We start from the raw sequence: 20,132 nt of genomic DNA on the forward strand, positions 1-20,132 counted from the left end.
ATCTGTGAATCCTTATATTGATGTGATCATGATTATTCCTTATACTGAGACGATGACGGTTATTATCTCACTGATAAATTCAAAAACTCAAATATTACCAGCAAAGTTTCAATAAAGTCAAAGTTATAGTGTTTTAACAGTTTCCAGAGTAAATGCCATCTTTAACCTCTCATCCCAAACAAACACTTCTCAAACATCAGGAATGCAAAGATATTTTATTGGTTTAAATATGCCACTCTGTTAAAATACACAGACATGCAAAGTGTAGAAATAAAAGTTGTAATCTAAGCAAAGCTGCGACACTGAGCGGAACCAGGGGTTAAAGTGGGATTTGGCAGGTGGTTGAACCCTAAAACTGGGTGTAGCAGTGCAGCATGGGAGAAAAAAATAACTTAGAAACAAGTCACATAATAAATTGTTTTGTGAGCAGATTTTTGTGTACAGACTGTGATCAGCTGAGCTGTGCTACTGCGCTAATATTCACTGCTCTTTGTGGATTTAGTCAACAAGATACAAGCACATATAAGCAGTCCACACGGATCATTTTCAACCCCTAAACATTGTAAAGCTAGTACAGTACTGTGCAGAAGTCTTGAGCCAACCTTCATTTCTTTGTATTTTGCTAGGAAAACAGGAAATATATGATTTATGTGCAACCATATATAAACAAATCTAACAAGCTTGAAAGTCAGTTTTTGTTATGACCACCTTTATTCAGCACAGTCTGAAATCTCTGAGGCAGCTTTGCCATTTCTTCAGAAATAGTTCTCCAGGGTTCCTGAAGGACATTCAAAGCTCTTCTTTGGATGTTTTTGCCTTTTGTTCTGTTCTCTGATGATCCCACACTGCTTCAGTAATGTTGAGATTCAGCTACGAGGAGGTCAATCCATCACAGAGGGTTCTATTGGGTTTTTTATTCTGTCCAGGTATGCTTTTAGCATCGAAGTCTATAAGTAGAGCTAAAGAGGAATGCAATATACAGAATGTAATAGCCAAACCACCAGCTATCTTCTAACACCAAATTTGGCTTTTTATCAACTTTTTTCCTGCATTTGTGGTCAGACTGTGAACCAACAGACTGCCACACGGAGCGAGCAGGCACGAACGAGTGTTGGCTGCACCAGAAGATCCAACACAGCGACCATCTCCCCGAGAATTCATCAGAAGTTATCATCATAGCTGATGACAAAGCGGTGCCACATCAATTAGGGGAGTGCAAACACAAACACACTGTGAGTGTGCAAACACACAGGCTTTCCAAACACTAGAGCACTAGAGCAACATTTCCACAATAAAGCTAGGGAAGATATGCAGCAAAAGCCACAGGGGCAGATTTGAATCCAGGCCTCTGCAACAGCCTTATGAAATGTGAGTCACCTGCTCAGCCTGGTGAGCATCCGAACAGGAGAAGCATTTAAGGTGACTCAGCAGGCATGGCAGCTAGGTACTCTTTGACTTTGTCACATCAGTTGTAAAGTTGTAAAGCATCGCCTTCATGCTTCTCTTTTATTTTTCTTACTTTTTTTTCACGCTTTTCCAAACACAGAGCAGCGAGTATCATAAATGCTGCTGCTGTTTGTTTATAGCCGTGTTCCCAGGAGTTTGTCCCTGCTGACATCACAAAGGTTGTCTGAAACAGCAAAGCTGTCATCAGGGACCATCACGTGGTCCATCATGTGTCTCAGCCAAGTCATTACAAGAATTCATGACTCTAATGGCCTAATCTGACACAGTGGCCTTCATCATTACTTCATGCAGTATGATGCATTTATGATAACCACTAAATGTAGACGATGTATAAAACTTTCCGAGCTAATCGTGAGGAAAGCACTCAGGTGTTTCTTCCAATACAGTCAGCTCTTGGAAAAATTCACTCAGATTGGTCCACTTGTTAAGGTGGAGACATACAGAGATAGGGTACATACAGAGATATATCCATACATACACTACGATCGTTATAGTAAGACTGTGTAAAAGTTTGTGTACTTTCTGTAAACACCTCGACAAATGTGACTGTGCCAGCCTGTTTTTGTGTACACCTTCAAATTGCACATAAAAACAAAGTGAGTGGAAATGCTGGAAACTTGCAGAAATCGAGCTTAAAAAAGTCAGTTTACATTTGGTCGAGGTGGAAAAGTTCAGTATCAAACGCAACAAACAACAAAAACAATAAATCATAAAGTATTAATCATTTAACACCTCTGAAGCATTCTTCAGAAACCTGCACCACATCTGGGGTGGGGGGGTGGGGTATCGTTTCTGGTATGTTTGCTTGTTAACAATATTACAGCAAAACCTCTGGTCCAATTCATAGCAAATGTGCATGAAACACGGCCAGTGACCCCTAGATCACCTGAATACATTTTTGCCCCAATTGGGTCAAGGTCAGAGGTGAGAGGTCAAGTTTTTCTAAAATTCTCGTGAACGCGATAACTCGAGAACGATGTGATCTAGCACGTGCAAACTCACTCCATAGATGCATCTACTCAAAATCTCGGACGAGTTTGAATCTCGGCGACCTGGACATGAAGGTAAAGGTCAAAGAAGAACTATAGGCACGGACAGTAGGACCTGTGTGTTTTCTCGGGGATTCGATGTTTGGAGAGTGTCACGATTGCGAGACGGGCAACGTTCAAATGACCTAAAACGTCTGCCGGGGGCGGGGGTCTTGGTGCCACTTGTTCAGCATTTTTAGCAAAGTTTCGTCATCATTCGAACTAAACCTAAAATACTTTAATACACGTGGTCAGTTTTTGATTTTCTGGAATACTTTTACTAGCTCATCTACATTTGCGTGGTCATTAAATTTTACAGAAGAATCAGACGATTTCCTTCAGGGTGGGGTGGAGATGCTGGTGTGGGTTGGTTGATTGTGCCACTGGTTTGGTACCCGGAAGAGGCCGTGCTGGGTTGTTAACCTGATAGAGCAGCTGGTTTTATTGGAACCACTGGCTTTGGTGCCGGTGCTGCGACACCACTACACGTGTCTGGGACCTTGTACTGTAGCAGGTACTCAGGGTAGATCTGGGGCTTGTCAAACACCACAAATATGGAGGGATCCATTACATCATCCACACAGCTATCATAGAAATGTATGCACCCTCCATCCTTGGAAGGAGGTTGGCAATAGCTGGAGGACCCTTGGGTGTAGTCTCCCACCAGCACCCGTGCGATGAACATGATTCTGACATCACTGTCGTTGGTGTAGCTGAGGAAGTATTTGGCATCGCGGGCAAAGTAACTTCCTGTGTTTGGACACCAAAAGAGACCATTTAAAAAAATAAATAAATAATGTATGTGAGGCTAAAGGCAGCAGGGCCATAAGTAAAGATAAGTTCTTCACTGATAAACATGCAAAGCCAATTAAATGCATTTATATTTAAAACCATATGCTTAATAATCAATGACTGTTTCAGCTTGAACGTTTCTTCAACTCACCTTTGCCAAAAGGGGTTTCGTGACTTCTGCAGTTAAAGTTGTTGTAGCAGATGGTGTCCACAGATTTGGAGTCAGTGCCGTGAAAAAGCTTTTTTTCAGTCACTTTTCCACCTTTCTTTTTGCTCTTCATCTGATTCTTCTGCCTTGAAGTAGAGAAAACAACTCAAAATCAAGCTCATAAAGAGTATTCACGCACATCTGCAGCAACAGCCTCAGAGGTTAAAGTGGGAAGCAGGAGAACACTGAATGCTAAAATGCTCCCAACGGTGGAAAAAGTAGGAAAAAGTTTTGGGAAGTGACTGAAAGAATGAGATCGCGGATACAAGTGGCAGAAATGAGCTTCCTCGAAAAGGGTTGCTGGCCTCTCCCTTAGAGATAGCGTGAAGAGTGCAGTGATTCGAGGGGGGGCTCAGAGTAGAGCCGCTGCTCCTCCACATTGAAAGGAGTCAGTTGAGGTGGTTTGGGCATCTGATTAGGATACCTCCTGGGTGCCTTCTGGGTGAGGTGTTCTGGGCATGTCCTAACGTGAGGAGGCCCCGGGGCAGACTCCGGACAGGCTGGAGAGATTATATCTCTCGGCTAACCCGGGAACATCTCGGTGTTCCCCGGATAAGCTGAAGGTCACTGGGGAGAGGGAGGTCTGGGCTTCAACCCCAAATAAGTGGAAGAAAATGGATGGATAAAACCATTAACAGGATTTGAATAAAGAACTGCTGTGACTTGTGATGTCCCAAACATCAACGAACTGTGTAGAAGAAATATAAACTGAAGCTGAAATAGGGCAAGGTTGTACTTTTGTGTAATACAAATTTTCAGTCTACCAGGCAAGAAGTGCTAAAACAGGTGATGTTGAGGTGGCTATTGTAGCCCTGTAGGAAATGGACATAAATAAGTTGATTGAATGTGGTTAAATGCATTTATGTGAATGTTAAAATTTCAAATGTTAAGGTGTTAAGATAATTAATTTGCCATAAATATTCTATTTTATTTGTTTATTTCATTTGTTGTGAAGGAAAGCCAATCTAGTGTTTCATTTTAGTCACCTGTTTCTGTACTGGCTGCTGATTGGAGGTGGTGTGAGTGTGCGCGAGGGAGAAGGAAAAAGAGAGACCCGAGAAGAGAGGTGCGCTAGACTTTGACTGAAAAAGTGAAAGTTTTATGGAGAGTTAAACTGGTACTCCGTGTTCGGACATCGGCCAGGTGGACGGAAGGAGGACAGTTTAATTTGGCGCAGCCTACGCCTGTAAGTGTTTGGACTTGAAAGTCGTGGTTTGCTCGCTGGATAATCGAGCGGAAATTAGCCGCGCTGATCGTCTGGAAAGCTGCGGTTGGCTAGCCCGGCTAATCGCTACAGGACTCAGCTGACTCTTACCGCACACAGACAAAAGAGGATCCCAGATAGCGCTCTGAGCTACCTATAGTTCAGAGTTCCTCTGGCTACGCGGGAAACGGCGACCAGACGGGTATTCCCTGTGCTTCTTGCCTGTGTGGGACAACGTAGACTGAACGTTTGCACCGCCATATTGGAAAAAGGTACTGTTGGCTTATTATTTTATTTTGGCTCTAATTGAGTGAAAGGACCGCAAAGTTTCTGGTCTCACCGTACCCGAGCTCCGAATCAGGCCTGCAACGGGTTTGTTTTGTTTAATAACATTATTTGGGACTGTTGTGTGTGGGGATACATGTATATTTGAACCGTTAATTGACCTGAAAGAACCGAAATATTGATTTAAGTGTGTTTTTGGTGGTTTTCTAATTAAAGTGTGGTATTGTTAATTCCAATTGTAGAGTGTGTGATGTTATAGTGGTTAAGTAATTAATGTCGTTGAATACGAACTCAGGGCCCATTCATACCGATCAGTAGTATGTGGGTTACATAAATGGAGGCACCGCTGGGATTGTGTTATATTTGATGTGTATAAAAACAAAAAAAAAAAAAAAAAAAATGTATTGAGTTTCTAACTGTATTACATGAGGGAATGTTAATAGAGGATCTTTGACATGGATACCAACCTAGTGACCAGATTGAAGAACTGGTGTAGGGGAGAGACATTAGATGAAAGTCATGCTTTACTGACTGTAGTTCCAGAGCACACAGAGATTGCACAGATAGAAGATGCACTACAGACTATCAAGTGTTTTGGGCGCGTAAGAGTCAGAGGACGAATGCTAAGTGACACAGACAATCAAGTGTTAGTGCTTTGTGAGTGTCGACAAAAAGTGACTGACTCAGCAGTCCCAAAAGAAGTTCGCTCTCCCGATGGATTGACAGCATGGCCAATTTGTGTAGTAGCTGAAACTCCTGGGGTTGAGGAAGATTTTGCTGGTAAACTGAAAGCTCTGTTGGAGGCTGAAGGAAAGTCTGCCGAGGATGTGCAAGCTTTATTGGCTGGATCACAGCCAGTGTCTCCTACTGAGTCCATCTTGCGTGCTGTTGGTGACCTGCTGGACAAAACAGTTAAACCATCCCCAGAGAATGCAGGACACCGACGCCTGAGAATTTTTTCAGGTAACATCCCCACCCCAGCCGGTGAGGAACAATTTGACCACTGGGTAGAGCAAGCATACCTGCTGGTCGAAGAGAGTCCTGGCTCTCCAAAAGAAAAAAGGAGGAGAGTCATAGAGAGTTTAAAGGGGCCAGCGTTAGATGTGATAAAAGCAGTGCGTTTATCTGATCCGGATGTGACCCCTGAAGGATGTTTAGAGGCATTAGAGAGTGCCTTTGGACTGGCAGAGTCCGGAGATGACTTGTATTTTGCCTTTAGACTGTTGCAGCAACAACCTGGGGAAAAGTTGTCTGGTTTTCTCCGCAGGTTAGAGCGTGCTTTGACAAAAGTTGTACAAAGAGGTGGTATCCCAGTTAACAGTATGGACACCGCACGTGTTGAGCAGCTACTTAAAGGTGCAGTAGATGCTGACTTAATGCTAATTAACCTCCGTCTTAGAGAGAGGAGGACCAAACCCCCAACCTTCCTTGAACTACTGCGAGAAATTCGCATAGAGGAAGAATATGAAGCTTCCAGAGTTAAGCTGAACCGCTCAGTGAGCTCGGTTCAAGTTAAGCCACAAGCTGACAACAGGCAATCTGAGATACAGAGCCTGAAAGCAGAACTCAAAGAAGTAAAAGCCATGTTTGCAGCACTTGCTACCCATTCTCCTGCAGAAACAGAGAAGGGTGAAAAGCAGTTGGATAGCAGAGAGCTAGCTTCAGAGAATAATGTGGACCCTGAAGTGGTTGCCCTAAAGAAACAAGTGAAGCAGTTGCAAAAGAAAGTAGGTACACGGCTGTCCTGTCAGGCGGGAGCTTCTCCAACTGTGATGGCGGTGGGGACTCCATCAGCCAGGCAGTCACCTGACTCAGAAGAACGCTTTTGTTACCGCTGTGGGGAAAATGGCCACATAGCGCCAAAGTGTAACAAGCCTGAGAACCAGAGCAAGGTTATTCAGAGACTCCTTGGAGTTCTCAAGAAAACCAGGGGTAAACCCCAACCAGCTACAGGTAAAACCATCCCCGAAGAAGTGGCTGGTACAATTAGGAAAAGTGCAGTGGACGTGTTGGAGTCCCATGGGCTTCCAGAAGGCCTGATTGGGCCACCATCTTTAGAGCCACTGAAAGTCAATGGGCACCTGTGTAATGCATTATTAGACAGCGGCTCAAGAGTCAGCATAATCTTTGAGTCTTGGTACCAGAGATACCTATCAGATATCCCTATTCACCCTGTGAGTCGGCTAAACATTTGGGGATTGAGTGATTCAAGCTACCCATATCGTGGCTATGTGGTGGTGGACATAGAGTTTCCAAAGAAAGTAGTGGGAGCACCAACCACTATGTCAGTCCTAGCACTGATATGTCCTGACCCCCCAGGCCCTGACCAGACTCCAGTGATTTTAGGAACCAATGCCAGTGCCAACCTTCCCAAGAGGCTAGCCCAGCTCTGTGAGGGTACCTCAGGTGTGTCTGTTTCACCCTTGATGGTGCACAGTGCTTGCCCTGAGGAAGAAGATGATGATGAAGTAGGGTGTGTCAAGTGGCAGGGTCCTGGTTCTCTTGTGCTACCTGCAGGGAGCAGCTGTAAAGCAACCTGTAAAGTTGAGCTAAAACAGCCCTTGCCTCATGAGATCTTGATGGTAGAAGCTTCTTCTACCAACCCTCTTCCCGCTGGTGTATTGTTACAGTCCATGACAATCCCAAGCAATGCTGTGGATGCTAACCAGTTCACAGTTCTTCTGCAAAACGAATCACTTAAAGACGTAACGATTCCAGTTGGCAGCACCTTAGGCTGTCTGTGCACGACTGATGTTGTTACAACCGTGTCAGAACAACAGCTGGTGTCTGAGGGATTTGACATCAGTCTTATCAACTTTGGCTCATCTCCTGTTCCAGAGGAGTGGAAAGCCAGGCTCCGTCAGAAATTGTCTGAAAGGGCCGATGTATTCTCTTCTCATGAACTCGATGTGGGGTTAGCCAGAGATGTAGAGCATACAATTCGTCTGTCAGACCCGCAACCATTTCGTGAGCGGTCCAGACGCATTGCTCCAGCTGATATTGATGATGTGCGTCGTCACATACAGAGGTTATTGGCAGCAGGCATAATTAAGGAGTCTAGGAGTCCTTATGCCTCTCCAATTGTCATTGTTCGAAAGAAAAACGGAGAAGTCAGAATGTGCATTGATTACCGCACACTCAACAGCCGCACTGTGCCTGATCAATACACAACCCCCCGGATTGATGAAGTTCTGGATTGTCTATCTGGAAGCAAATGGTTTTCCGTCCTGGACTTAAGGAGTGGCTACTACCAGATAGCCATGAAGGAGGAGGACAAAGAGAAAACCGCTTTCATATGTCCGCTAGGTTTCTATCAGTTTGAGCGGATGCCTCAAGGCATCACTGGAGCTCCTGCGACCTTCCAAAGGTTGATGGAGAGGGTCGTCGGTGACATGAACTTGCTCCAGGTACTAGTTTACCTGGACGACTTAATAGTGTTTGGAAAAACACTAGAGGAGCACGAAGAGAGACTCCTGAAAGTGTTGGACAGACTCAAAGAGGCAGGACTCAAGGTTTCACTTGACAAATGTCAGTTCTGTCAGACGCAAGTCAAGTATGTGGGTCACATAGTGTCAGCAGAAGGTGTCGCAGCCGACCCCGGCAAAGTGGAGGCTGTCGTGAACTGGCCCAGGCCGCACAACCTTAAGACCTTGCGATCATTTCTAGGGTTTTGTGGATACTATCGGAGGTTTATCCACAATTACTCAGCTATTGTCCGCCCTTTGACAGACCTCACTAAAGGGTACGCCCCAACTCAGCGGGGAAGGAGACCCAAGACAGGGCAGAATCATACCTATTTGGATGAGAGGGATCCCTTTGGAGACAGATGGGATCAAGTGTGCACCGAGGCATTTGAAGCTATTAAAACCTGCCTCACGAATGCACCAGTTCTAGCCTTTGCCGACCCTAGTAAGCCATATGTGCTGCATGTGGATGCTAGCCTGTCAGGTCTTGGTGCAGTTTTGTATCAAGAGCATCCTGAAGGGCTTCGGCCGGTTGCATTTGCCAGCCGTAAACTCAGTTCATCAGAAAAGAATTATCCCATCCATCAGCTGGAATTTCTCTCTCTTAAGTGGGCCGTGGTTGAGAAATTCCACGATTATCTCTATGGAGTCCGCTTTACAGTGTACACTGATAACAACCCGCTAACCTATGTCCTTACGTCAGCAAAGCTCAATGCAACAGGACATAGATGGTTGTCAGATTTGTCAGTGTATGACTTTGACATTGTTTACCGACCTGGCAGAAACAACATTGATGCTGATCTGTTGTCCCGGATGGAGCCAGGAGAAAGGAAGACAGAAATGCGAAACATCTCTCAGGAGAGTGTTAAGTCTATTTGCCAGAGAGTTGGTGGCCTTAATTCTCCTGAGGACTCACCAAGATACGCGCAGCAGCTTGGAGCCCATCCAGATTGTGTGCCTGATGCTTACACCTTTTCTACAAACTTGGAGTTGAACAATCTGAGGCAATTGTCCAAGCCTGAGCTAATGGCAGCACAGGAACAAGATCCTGTAATAAGACCAACCATTGAGGCCATAAAGAGTGGCAGATGGCCAGATGAGATCAAGACAAACCCAGACTTACTTGCCATGAAACGAGAAATGGGAAAGTTGATTATGAAAGACAGACTCCTTCACCGACTGAGTATAAGTCGTGCAGGAGAAAAGACTTACCAACTGGTGCTACCTGCTGAATTCAGAGCTGTGGTGCTGAAATCCATGCATGATGACTTAGGTCATATGGGCGTGGAAAGGACAGTTGATATGCTCCGAAGCAGATTCTTCTGGCCCAAGATGTCTGTCGAGGCAGAACACTACATAAAAAACTGTGGAGAGTGCCTCTTGAGGAAAACTCCATGCCAAAGAGTGGCACCACTGCACCAAATAGTCAGCACAGGGCCGATGGAGTTGGTCTGTATTGATTTCCTGTCCATGGAGCCTGACTCCAAAGGAATAAGTAATGTGCTAGTGATCACAGACCATTTCACAAGATATGCCCAAGCATTTCCAACCAAAAACCAGAAGGCTCTCACAGTCGCCAAGGTTTTGGTGGAGAAGTATTTTGTGCACTACGGTTTGCCAGCCCGGATTCATTCAGATCAGGGACGAGACTTTGAGTCGAGACTCATTAAGGAAATGCTGAAAATCCTTGGCATACGGAAGTCGCGGACTACTCCGTACCATCCTCAGGGTGATCCTCAGCCCGAACGATTTAACAGGACCTTGTTGTCAATGCTAGGGACTCTGAAGCAGGAAAAGAAGCGGCAATGGAGTCGGTATGTTACACATCTTGTGCACGCTTATAACAGCACTAAATGTGATGCTACCGGATATTCGCCGTACTTCTTGATGTTTGGAAGAGAAGCTAGACTTCCAGTGGATGTGTGTTTTGGGACACATCTAAATGAAAGGGCAGAACATCAGCACTCTTCCTATGTCACCAAACTGAAGGAGGATTTGCAGAAGGCTTATGAGCTGGCTGCAGAAGCCTCTGGCAAGTCGCACTTGAGAAACAAGAGGACTTATGACAAGAGACTTGTGGCCCAGACTCTAGAGCCAGGTGACAGAGTGTTGGTGAGAAATCTTGGAATAAAAGGGAAACACAAGCTTGAGAATCGCTGGTGTGACGTTCCCTATGTTGTTGTGGCCCGAATGCCAAACTTGCCAGTCTACAAAGTAAAATCCCAGAATGGCAAGGACAGAGTCAGGACATTACATAGGGATAATCTTCTTCCTATAGGAGACTTAGTGCGAATCCCAATGATGGAGTACTCGCAGGATGCATCCAATAAGCGAGCAAAGAGATTAGACAGCCAGAAGCGGCCTGAGAGGGTTAGCACCCATCATTCCATACAAAGTGAAGGGGTGAGTTCAAGTGAGTCATCTGATTTTGAGGGTGGTTTGCCATCTAGACCCTATAGGACTTATTTTGAGAAAATGGTTCAGAGGAGGGATGACACTGTGAGTAGAGGGGAACAGGTGGGAGACTGCATTCCACTGAGTGACAACTACTCTGACCGACCAGATCATTCTCCTGTAGACTCTGACCGTGACACTGACCATGAAGCCAGCACTGAGCCTGACGATGGTTCGAACAGTGATGAAGGTGTAAGACAGTCTAGTAGCCCTGGCTCAAGACTACCTACAAAGAGGACTAGGCCCAAAAGGTCAGTGAAACCAGTAGTAAGGTTGACCTATGATAAACCAGGAAAATCTCGAGATCAACCATTGACTATTGTACACAGAGGTATTGTGATACAGATTGGAAAGGGCTAAAAAGACAGCTAATGTTAAACACTTTACCCATTTCCTGTTACCATGCAGTTCAATAAGTTACTTAAGATGTTAGTCTGCTGAGGACATCAGACGTGTTGATGGGGGAGGGTGTAGCCCTGTAGGAAATGGACATAAATAAGTTGATTGAATGTGGTTAAATGCATTTATGTGAATGTTAAAATTTCAAATGTTAAGGTGTTAAGATAATTAATTTGCCATAAATATTCTATTTTATTTGTTTATTTCATTTGTTGTGAAGGAAAGCCAATCTAGTGTTTCATTTTAGTCACCTGTTTCTGTACTGGCTGCTGATTGGAGGTGGTGTGAGTGTGCGCGAGGGAGAAGGAAAAAGAGAGACCCGAGAAGAGAGGTGCGCTAGACTTTGACTGAAAAAGTGAAAGTTTTATGGAGAGTTAAACTGGTACTCCGTGTTCGGACATCGGCCAGGTGGACGGAAGGAGGACAGTTTAATTTGGCGCAGCCTACGCCTGTAAGTGTTTGGACTTGAAAGTCGTGGTTTGCTCGCTGGATAATCGAGCGGAAATTAGCCGCGCTGATCGTCTGGAAAGCTGCGGTTGGCTAGCCCGGCTAATCGCTACAGGACTCAGCTGACTCTTACCGCACACAGACAAAAGAGGATCCCAGATAGCGCTCTGAGCTACCTATAGTTCAGAGTTCCTCTGGCTACGCGGGAAACGGCGACCAGACGGGTATTCCCTGTGCTTCTTGCCTGTGTGGGACAACGTAGACTGAACGTTTGCACCGCCATATTGGAAAAAGGTACTGTTGGCTTATTATTTTATTTTGGCTCTAATTGAGTGAAAGGACCGCAAAGTTTCTGGTCTCACCGTACCCGAGCTCCGAATCAGGCCTGCAACGGGTTTGTTTTGTTTAATAACATTATTTGGGACTGTTGTGTGTGGGGATACATGTATATTTGAACCGTTAATTGACCTGAAAGAACCGAAATATTGATTTAAGTGTGTTTTTGGTGGTTTTCTAATTAAAGTGTGGTATTGTTAATTCCAATTGTAGAGTGTGTGATGTTATAGTGGTTAAGTAATTAATGTCGTTGAATACGAACTCAGGGCCCATTCATACCGATCAGTAGTATGTGGGTTACACTATGTAAAAATTTTATATACATTGAAGGAAGGAATGTAAATATGCTGCACAGTAGACATACCATAAATATAACAAATTTAAAACGAAATATAGCATCACGTAGCATATCGCAGCATTAATCTTCACAACAAGGTGAAGATGTTGAAATAACACGGCACAGGAGACAGAAATAAGACTTCATAGTAGAGAAACAACAAAATCACATGCCGGTGAGTTACTGGAAAAGAATGAGTGTTTTGGTCTGATGTTTTGTGTCTACAGGATCCAGATGAGGCCGTTAACAGGCGACAGTGAGAGGCACAGAAGAAGGAACTGATAAGCATGCTACATGCTAAGCAAGGCAACATCTTGCATATTTTAATAACTGTGTCTAAGTTTGTGTATAAAAGTTGAACTAAGATAGAGAGCGGCGTCAGACTTGTGTAAAGCTGCACTGACTGGCTACATTAGGCAGCTCTGACAATTCTGAACCAGATTAATCTGTAAACTGAAATATATTAAATTTAATAATTGGACTCCTTATTCCGTTGTTTTGTGTCATTCCTGTCCGATAAACGAACACGCAGAAACGAAAAGGCTTAAGCAGCAACACTCATGTTATTTACATTTCTTCAACATCCATAATGAAAAAGCTCCTTTATAACAGTTACAAAACAAAAGTTGAATTTAACAAGTGGCTGATGGATGGACATTAAATGAAATACGTACAGCTGAAAGGTTTCCCAAAGAGCTTTGTTCTGAATCCTCTCAATGGCGACAATATCGAAGCCTCTCATGGTTTCATAGAAAAGAGCTTCAACCTTCTTAAACTCTCCTGCGCTGCGCTGGAGGGAGACTCGCTGTAAGCAAACACAGGAACATTCAACATGCTCAGTCACAGTTACAGTGAAGAGAAACGAGCTGGATCACACCGTTAAAACACCGTCATCTTCATATGGAAACTTTTCCCAGATTATAAAAGATTAAAATTTGTTTTTTAGCTGTGGTGTCTACCTCATGGCTCATTTACTGAATACTGTGTTCACCAGCTCCCAGCTGTCAGCTGATTATAGCTGCTGTTAACTGTTTAAATTATAGAAATGTTTTTAGTGTCTGAGCTGCTGAAAAGAACACAGTAATCTACCATTCAGCTAACACTGCAATTATGGATTTTTATTAAAGCACATTTTTTTTAAACTGTTGAAGGTTTGATATTGAACGTTGCTTTTTCAGAGATCTTGAGTGCAACTGAATTTGATCACATTGTATATTCAGCAGCTTTTACTGAGGAAGGTTGCCTCCTTATATCCACATACATGTGGGAAGGACCAAAGCTATATTGACACAGTTTATGGGTATGAAAAGGCCCAGGCTTTAATAGAGCTGGAACCTCTAGGAGGTAAATTTGCATAACATCAGAACAATGACGTGAAGTCAGAAAATCAATAAGCAAATATGGAGAAACAGCTCTGTTACTCAACCTGGTACATTATTATATTAACATAAACATTTAGAAAACTCCTGAAATTAACTGTGAGCTAAAACAGTAGAGACATAACTGTTAGATTTTATGGTTTTAATAGTACCGAGTATCCTGTTTCAGGGATCTGTGTCTTGTCCCACTTGTCCGGTACTGTAGCAGCACTCTGAACCGGAGGCCTTCTGCAGGGAGAAAGGGTCAGGATTACCTTCAGTGGGACTTGTTTGGATACATTGTTTTTGAAGGCTGAAAAAACATATATATATATATATATATAACAGTGTTCATGTAGAGCAACAATTTGTCTTTTAAGGTCCTCAGAGAGTTCTTTGCCATGAGGTGCCATGTTGGAACTTTCAGTGTCCAGTATGAGAGAGTGTGAGAGCTGTACTACAAAATTGAACACACCTGCTCCCTATGCACACCTGAGACCTAGTAACACTAACGAGTCACATGACATTTTGGAGGGGAAATGACAAGCAGTGCTCAATTTGGACATTTATGGGTGTAGTCTCTTAAGGGTGTACTCACTTTTGTTGCAGCTGCTTTAGACATTAATGGCTGTATATTGAGTTATTTTGAGGGAAGAATAAATTTACACTGTTATATAAGCTGCACACAGACTGCTTTTCATTGTGTCAAAGTGTCATTTTGTCAGTGTTGTCCCATGAAAAGATCTACTTAAATATCTGCAGAAATGTGAGGGGTGTACTCACTTTTGTGATACACTGTATGTGGCTCAGTACTGAAATGCCTTTATTTCCTTTTTACACATTTTTTAAGATTTCATTTTAAATGAATAAAACAGACATTTTCCCACCAAAAGACCCAATAACAACAACATGCCATTTATTTTATTTTAATCCTTTAGGATTCAGAAACTGTGAAACTGTGGACCCACATCACTGAAACATAAGTTTACCAACAACAAGGTAAAACCCAGGAATCTCAGGACGATGCTGGCTTATAGAGCTCTGCTGTCAAATGTTGTACTTATACAATATTTGACATATTGGAACAGGAAGTAATCTGGCTGTAGGTCAACCATCATTGAGCTGATACTTAGTTTTTTATTTTATTTTTTTAAATTTAGAAAGTTTGTAAAAAATAAAAAAATCTGTCTGCAATATTCTGTAGACCTTTGCCCAATGAGTACTCATAGTAAGTTATTGAAGAATATGGATTTATGAGCTTTGCAAATTTTTATTTACATTTACACAACGTCCCAACTTTTGTGGGACTGGGGTCGTAAACAGATTGGTCAGTTTTGGGATGACGTACCTGACTTTCCTCGTAAGAACGTCAGCGGCGACAAACCGTGGCCGTCTGCGCACGAGCCTTTTAGTGCCATAATGCTCGTTTGTCTCCATCATGTCTGAGGGGGGAAAAAGGTGTAAACTTACACAATAATTATAACACAACTTTTAAATACAGAGACAGTTTCCATATTCTTCGTTTACCCTGGAAACTGAGTGAATACGACTGCGATCCAGCAGTGAACTCCACCACGGCTTTATTGTTAGCCAGGAACTTCTTCTCCAGCTCTCTGTTGTTTATGTTTTCAGGTTTGCCTCCAAAAGCCTGCAAAGCAAGAAAAATAAACATGTTTTTAACCACAAACCAAATCTGCACTGGAATATGAACAGTTGGAGCTTTCATAAAGCTCTGACTGTAGCTACTGCCAAGTTAGCTTAGCTTAGCAAAAACAGTGAAAACAATGAAACACTGTAGCTAGCCTTGGACCAATAAGGTCCTTTTGGATGTGCCCTTATTTCCTGCCTTTGTGTCTTTTATATGTGTGTGTTAGCCACCACACCACGGAGCCTTGGAGTCAAAAAGTGATGCTAGGTTAGAGATATTTTGCATATAGGAAAATGGAAAATCATGTGATGATGCAGATCTGCAGTGCACGTATTTGTTGTTGACATTGAATTCTTCCTCTTCAATCAGATCAAAGTTAAGTGCTTATTTCAGTAGTAAAAATTCCAGCAGGCTTTGAACTGAAACACAGAATAGGAGGTGATGTATATTTAAACTTTCATCCTTAAATAGTTGATGCTTCAATTCTTTTTGCCTGGAATGGGAGGAATAACGTGGGTATGATGTCAGCTCCAGAAAGAGATTCTCATCAGATGTTCATCAGCTTGAGTTCGGATCAGATCATTTCATGCTGCTCTGACAGTCTGAACTTTATACGATTCCACCTACAGTCACCACAGCTGCTCGTCTCTCCTCAGAGGTGTGTGAGCGCATTGCGTGGCAGCCTCGATTCACAGCATAAAAACTCACAAGATGAGCTGTAATTCTAGCAGCTTAATAAGAGAAGGAAAATATGAAGAATAAAACAAATAAATCAGGATATAAAGAAGAGCAAAAAGAAAAGCACAGCGGGCCGAGTTACCGCCAGTGTAACTTAGACAAATATCAGAATGTTCATTTAATTTAAGACTAAAACTCGGGCAGCTTTACTTCTTTCCTCTTGTGTGCAGCATTTAAACACAGTTGTAGCTCCAGCAGCAGCATTTAGGACAGCGGCTTCACTGAAACAGAGGTACAGTGGCCATTTTTAACCCGGATCAGCTCCACTAGCTTTTCTCGCTGAGGCATGCTGTCAGCGTGCATATCCTCAATAAAACTCTGCTGCAGATATTTTTCCCCCCACTCGTTCTCTGTTTTCTACCTCACAAAGATATCTGGTAGGAACGGTTTCCCAGCTGCACCATTCTTATAATGTAGCACTTCTCATAGGAAAGACTTTAAGGTTTGATTTGTCAAAATGATCAGAAAGAAGATGCTTTGAATGGCTTCAATTCCACTATACATAAATTATGTATTATCTTAAGAGTGGCGTTAATGGGGCATTCATGTAGCATTATACTATAATGAATATAACAAACAGTAAACCTCTGAGGCAATCACTCTATTGTGACAGTTTGATCTTCTAGATCTTTTTGGCTCCTTGTTGGCAGGACGACAAACTCTTACCTGACTTTAAGCCGGTACATTGTCCTCACAGACTCGTATTGTAAAACAGTTCAACTTTATAACAAACATATTTAGTTTTTGTATAGACAAAAGCACAGTTAGTTCCTTTGGATGTGCAGCAGACCGTTAAAGTTGTAATGTCCCAACTAGAATTTCTGGTATTTTCTCAAACAGCCAACCAACAACCAAAGACTGCAGTTACTCACATCCGATGAATACATGTTCCACCTTCCAAACTCATCCTCCCAGTACCAAAGCCACGTGGTGGTGTGGGTGAAGGTCGGCTCAATCACTGAGTTTTCTGTCGAGAGTCGACGCACTTTGTTTGGTCCGCAGGTCATCGTGTCAAAGTGTACGGCCGGGCTGGTGCTGCTGCAGAGCACCAATCGAGAAAGTATTAGTGCAGCAGACTTATTTGAAACTTTGACAAAGTTTAATATGAGCGACTATTATTTTATCAGTATATACATGAAAGAAAATATGAAAAAGCTCAAGCTAAAGCTCATTTTATCCAAAAACCTTGAGACGTTGAGTTGAAGAATAAATCACTGTAGAACTACAGCCCCACTGAATTTAAGCATATAAGTACCTGTATGATTTACTGGGGTTACAGTAGTCTCTCTCAATTGTCTCGTTTTCTTCCAAAGCAGTCCACTGGCCTCCCTGCTGGACCTCCCATCTGTATGGCATCTTGTCGTGAGCTTTAAAACATCGATCTAAGAAGAAAGAATAATGAGAGCTGATCAAAGTCAAGAAACAACTACGTTAAAACTTAGAAAACATAATAATAACAATGACTTTCTCACCCTCATGTCTGCAGTGTCCTTTAATGAAGTACATGCATATCTCTGTTTTATCTGAAAGAAACAATCAACATTTCACACACTTCTTTCATACAACAGTTTTAGTTCATCTCCCCACAGACGTGTTTGCAGCTGCTGTTATTTACCTCTGACTGGTCTTTGTCTCTTGTTCTGACCTTTCACAGCTTCATCACTGACAGCAGCGTGGATGTCACTGGAGGAACGAGTTTTATGGAGCAGCTGATGGTTGCCCCTGTTGCCGCCTCTCCCTCTGACAGCTGCTGAAACCTTTTTCGGATGCCATTTCTGTCTCTCACCGTGTTCGCTGCTTGCATCATTGTCGCTGGTTGCGGCGGAGACGTCACTGGTGGGAGAGTTTTCACCATCGCTCTCATTCAGTCCATTACTGGTGTACAGATCCAACGCATCGATGTTGGCAACGATGTCACTGAGAGAACTGGTTCGCTGCTGCACTGGGTGGCCGCTCTGATTTCCTCTGTTTCCTCTGTTTCCCCTAGTACCCCTGGTGCCCCTGGTGCCCCTAGTACCCCTCCAGCCTCTGTTGCCCCAATGGCCACCTCTGTTGCCCTGATAAGCACCTCTCCCTCGCAGCCTTTGTTCACCGTACTCGTTGACTGCAGCCAGCCTCAAAGCCTGTTTATTTGAGTAGAGAGCCTTCAAGGACTGAAAGAGGGTGTCAGGTACGCCTCTAGCTTGCAGGGCTTTTAACGGCTGTGGAGCATTAAAGTCGTGGTTCTTCCAGCAGCTGCATTCATGGTTCACGTACCGCTCACAGATGTGGAGCCTCTTGCAACCATAACCATCCATACATTTGCTAAACTCTCCATTACTGTTGTTGTAGTCATGGCATATCTGATGGGAGAGGAAAAGATAGTTACAATCACAGATTGTATATAAAAGATGGCTATAGCCATGACCCCCATTGATTTCTGTTGCTTTTATTGCTTATTTTACTGTAAAAGGCACCATAAATTACTGTTAATAAAATGCTATATAAAAGAATAAGACATGAAACACGATAACAACCTGAAGCTTGTTAGGAAAATGTTTACTGAGGTCATAAACTTCTATACAAGGGTAAGTCCTTTTAAACCCAGAGGAATGTCCCCCTGCTGGCCATTAGAAAAAAATGCAGGATTTAAGGAACTGTTGAGTTCACATACCAGGAGGTTATGTTCATAATTTATATACTCTTTGTTTATTTACAGTTAAATCAGAGAGAAAAACAAAAAGACTGCATGCTTTTTGGTGTTATTGATGTCCACACCAGTAATGTGTCTAATAAAATGCTTTTTCAATCAACTGAACTAGTATTGAAAATATGCATAGGAGTGCTTGTAAATATCATATCATTCATCACTGGATTCTCCAGTATGAACAGCAGCAATCTGCCAATGTCCTATATCACAATTTAAAACAATTTTATCCCAATCAGGACCAAATTTAACTAAAAAGGTGGTGAAAGGAATGGGTGTGACATTCTCTCACGACAACGTCCCGCCACCACCTAAACTAACCTGTCCAGGTGCGTGCCGTGTGTGTTTTTAGACTTACGTCAGGAAGGAGCGTGTTGTCGCTCTGCAGCAGCAGTGTGCACAGCTCCTCCTGGCTCAGGCTCTCCAGCTCATGCTCTCTCAGACACCTTTGGTTGTGATCAGAGGTCAGCTCGTGGCAGAGGCCGCAGCCCCTCCTGTTATAAAGAATCCACACAGCTTAGTCATGACTGTGAGAGTCCAAGACACCACCCGAGAGCAACATTTCCTACTAGCCTTCAAAGCTACATGGGAACAAACCAGTTCCCTGTGTCAAACTTCTGTAAATGTAGGATTTTCCCAGCAGTACCTGAACGCACCGTCAGTGTCAGTCAATGTTTAAACAGTTTTTATCCAGTCATTGCTCAAGGCCTTTAAACCCGCAGTATTTTATAATATACATATAAAATATCCCTACCAGGCCCACATAAACAGTGACAGTATCATTCCTCCCTGAGTCACAGCAGCTCTGACTGACTTTAGAGCAAACATATTTACCTGTGCAGAGTGAACTGACAGAAGCCGCTGAAGAGGAAGTTCTTGCACAGGTGCAGATCCCTGCATGTCTCCGGGCAGTCTTTGACTCTGCAAAGTCTCAGGCGGGTCCTGGCCACCACCTTCGGCTGTCCGTTTGGACACCACGAAGCAAATTTCTCTCGGTTACAAATGATCACCGAGACCTTCGAGGAATCATCGGGAAATAGATTATATAATAAATCATCGGTGTCTATCGCTCCTTGATTGGCGCAGATTATTTTCAGTATTTCTGTCTCCATCGTTTCCGAGCTCTGCGTTTCCTTCCACCTGTGAGAACAAAGCGCAGCGGCTGCTGCTTAACTTCAGTCTTATTTCTGACGACTGGAAACCGAAACTTAACTGACTTCAGCCGCAGCCGAAACTGTAATGCTGCTGTTTGCCACTTGGGGGCGTCACAGTGCTGAATGA

At 43.3% G+C, this 20,132-nt stretch overlaps 1 protein-coding gene across 1 annotated transcript; it reads right to left on the minus strand.

Moving 5' to 3' along the window:
* Positions 1–196: 196 nt before the first annotated feature.
* On the minus strand, positions 197–20,026 carry LOC115773224 (protein mono-ADP-ribosyltransferase PARP12-like). Its single transcript, XM_030719780.1, has 12 exons — positions 19,686–20,026; positions 19,210–19,345; positions 17,781–18,507; positions 17,638–17,688; positions 17,421–17,547; positions 17,038–17,203; positions 15,307–15,427; positions 15,128–15,221; positions 13,953–14,028; positions 13,096–13,226; positions 3,439–3,581; positions 197–3,245 (listed from the first exon to the last, which is right to left on the minus strand). The coding sequence occupies exons 1-12, from the start codon at positions 19,961–19,963 to the stop codon at positions 2,914–2,916; spliced, it is 2,382 nt and encodes a 793-aa protein (XP_030575640.1). The 5' UTR covers positions 19,964–20,026; the 3' UTR covers positions 197–2,913.
* Positions 20,027–20,132: the final 106 nt, after the last annotated feature.

Source organism: Archocentrus centrarchus, chromosome 23 (assembly GCF_007364275.1).
Source record: "Archocentrus centrarchus isolate MPI-CPG fArcCen1 chromosome 23, fArcCen1, whole genome shotgun sequence".
NCBI lineage: Eukaryota > Metazoa > Chordata > Actinopteri > Cichliformes > Cichlidae > Archocentrus > Archocentrus centrarchus.

Excerpts from the sequence above, each read along its gene's own strand:
- LOC115773224 (XM_030719780.1), bottom strand. The coding sequence starts at position 19,963 with ATGGAGACAGAAATACTGAAAATAATCTGCGCCAATCAAGGAGCGATA. Across the intron at positions 15,222-15,306 it reads GTATTCACTCAGTTTCCAGG|ACATGATGGAGACAAACGAG; the intron begins GTAAACGAAGAA and ends TTCCCCCCTCAG. Across the intron at positions 14,029-15,127 it reads GTTCTTACGAGGAAAGTCAG|AAGGCCTCCGGTTCAGAGTG; the intron begins GTACGTCATCCC and ends TTCTCCCTGCAG.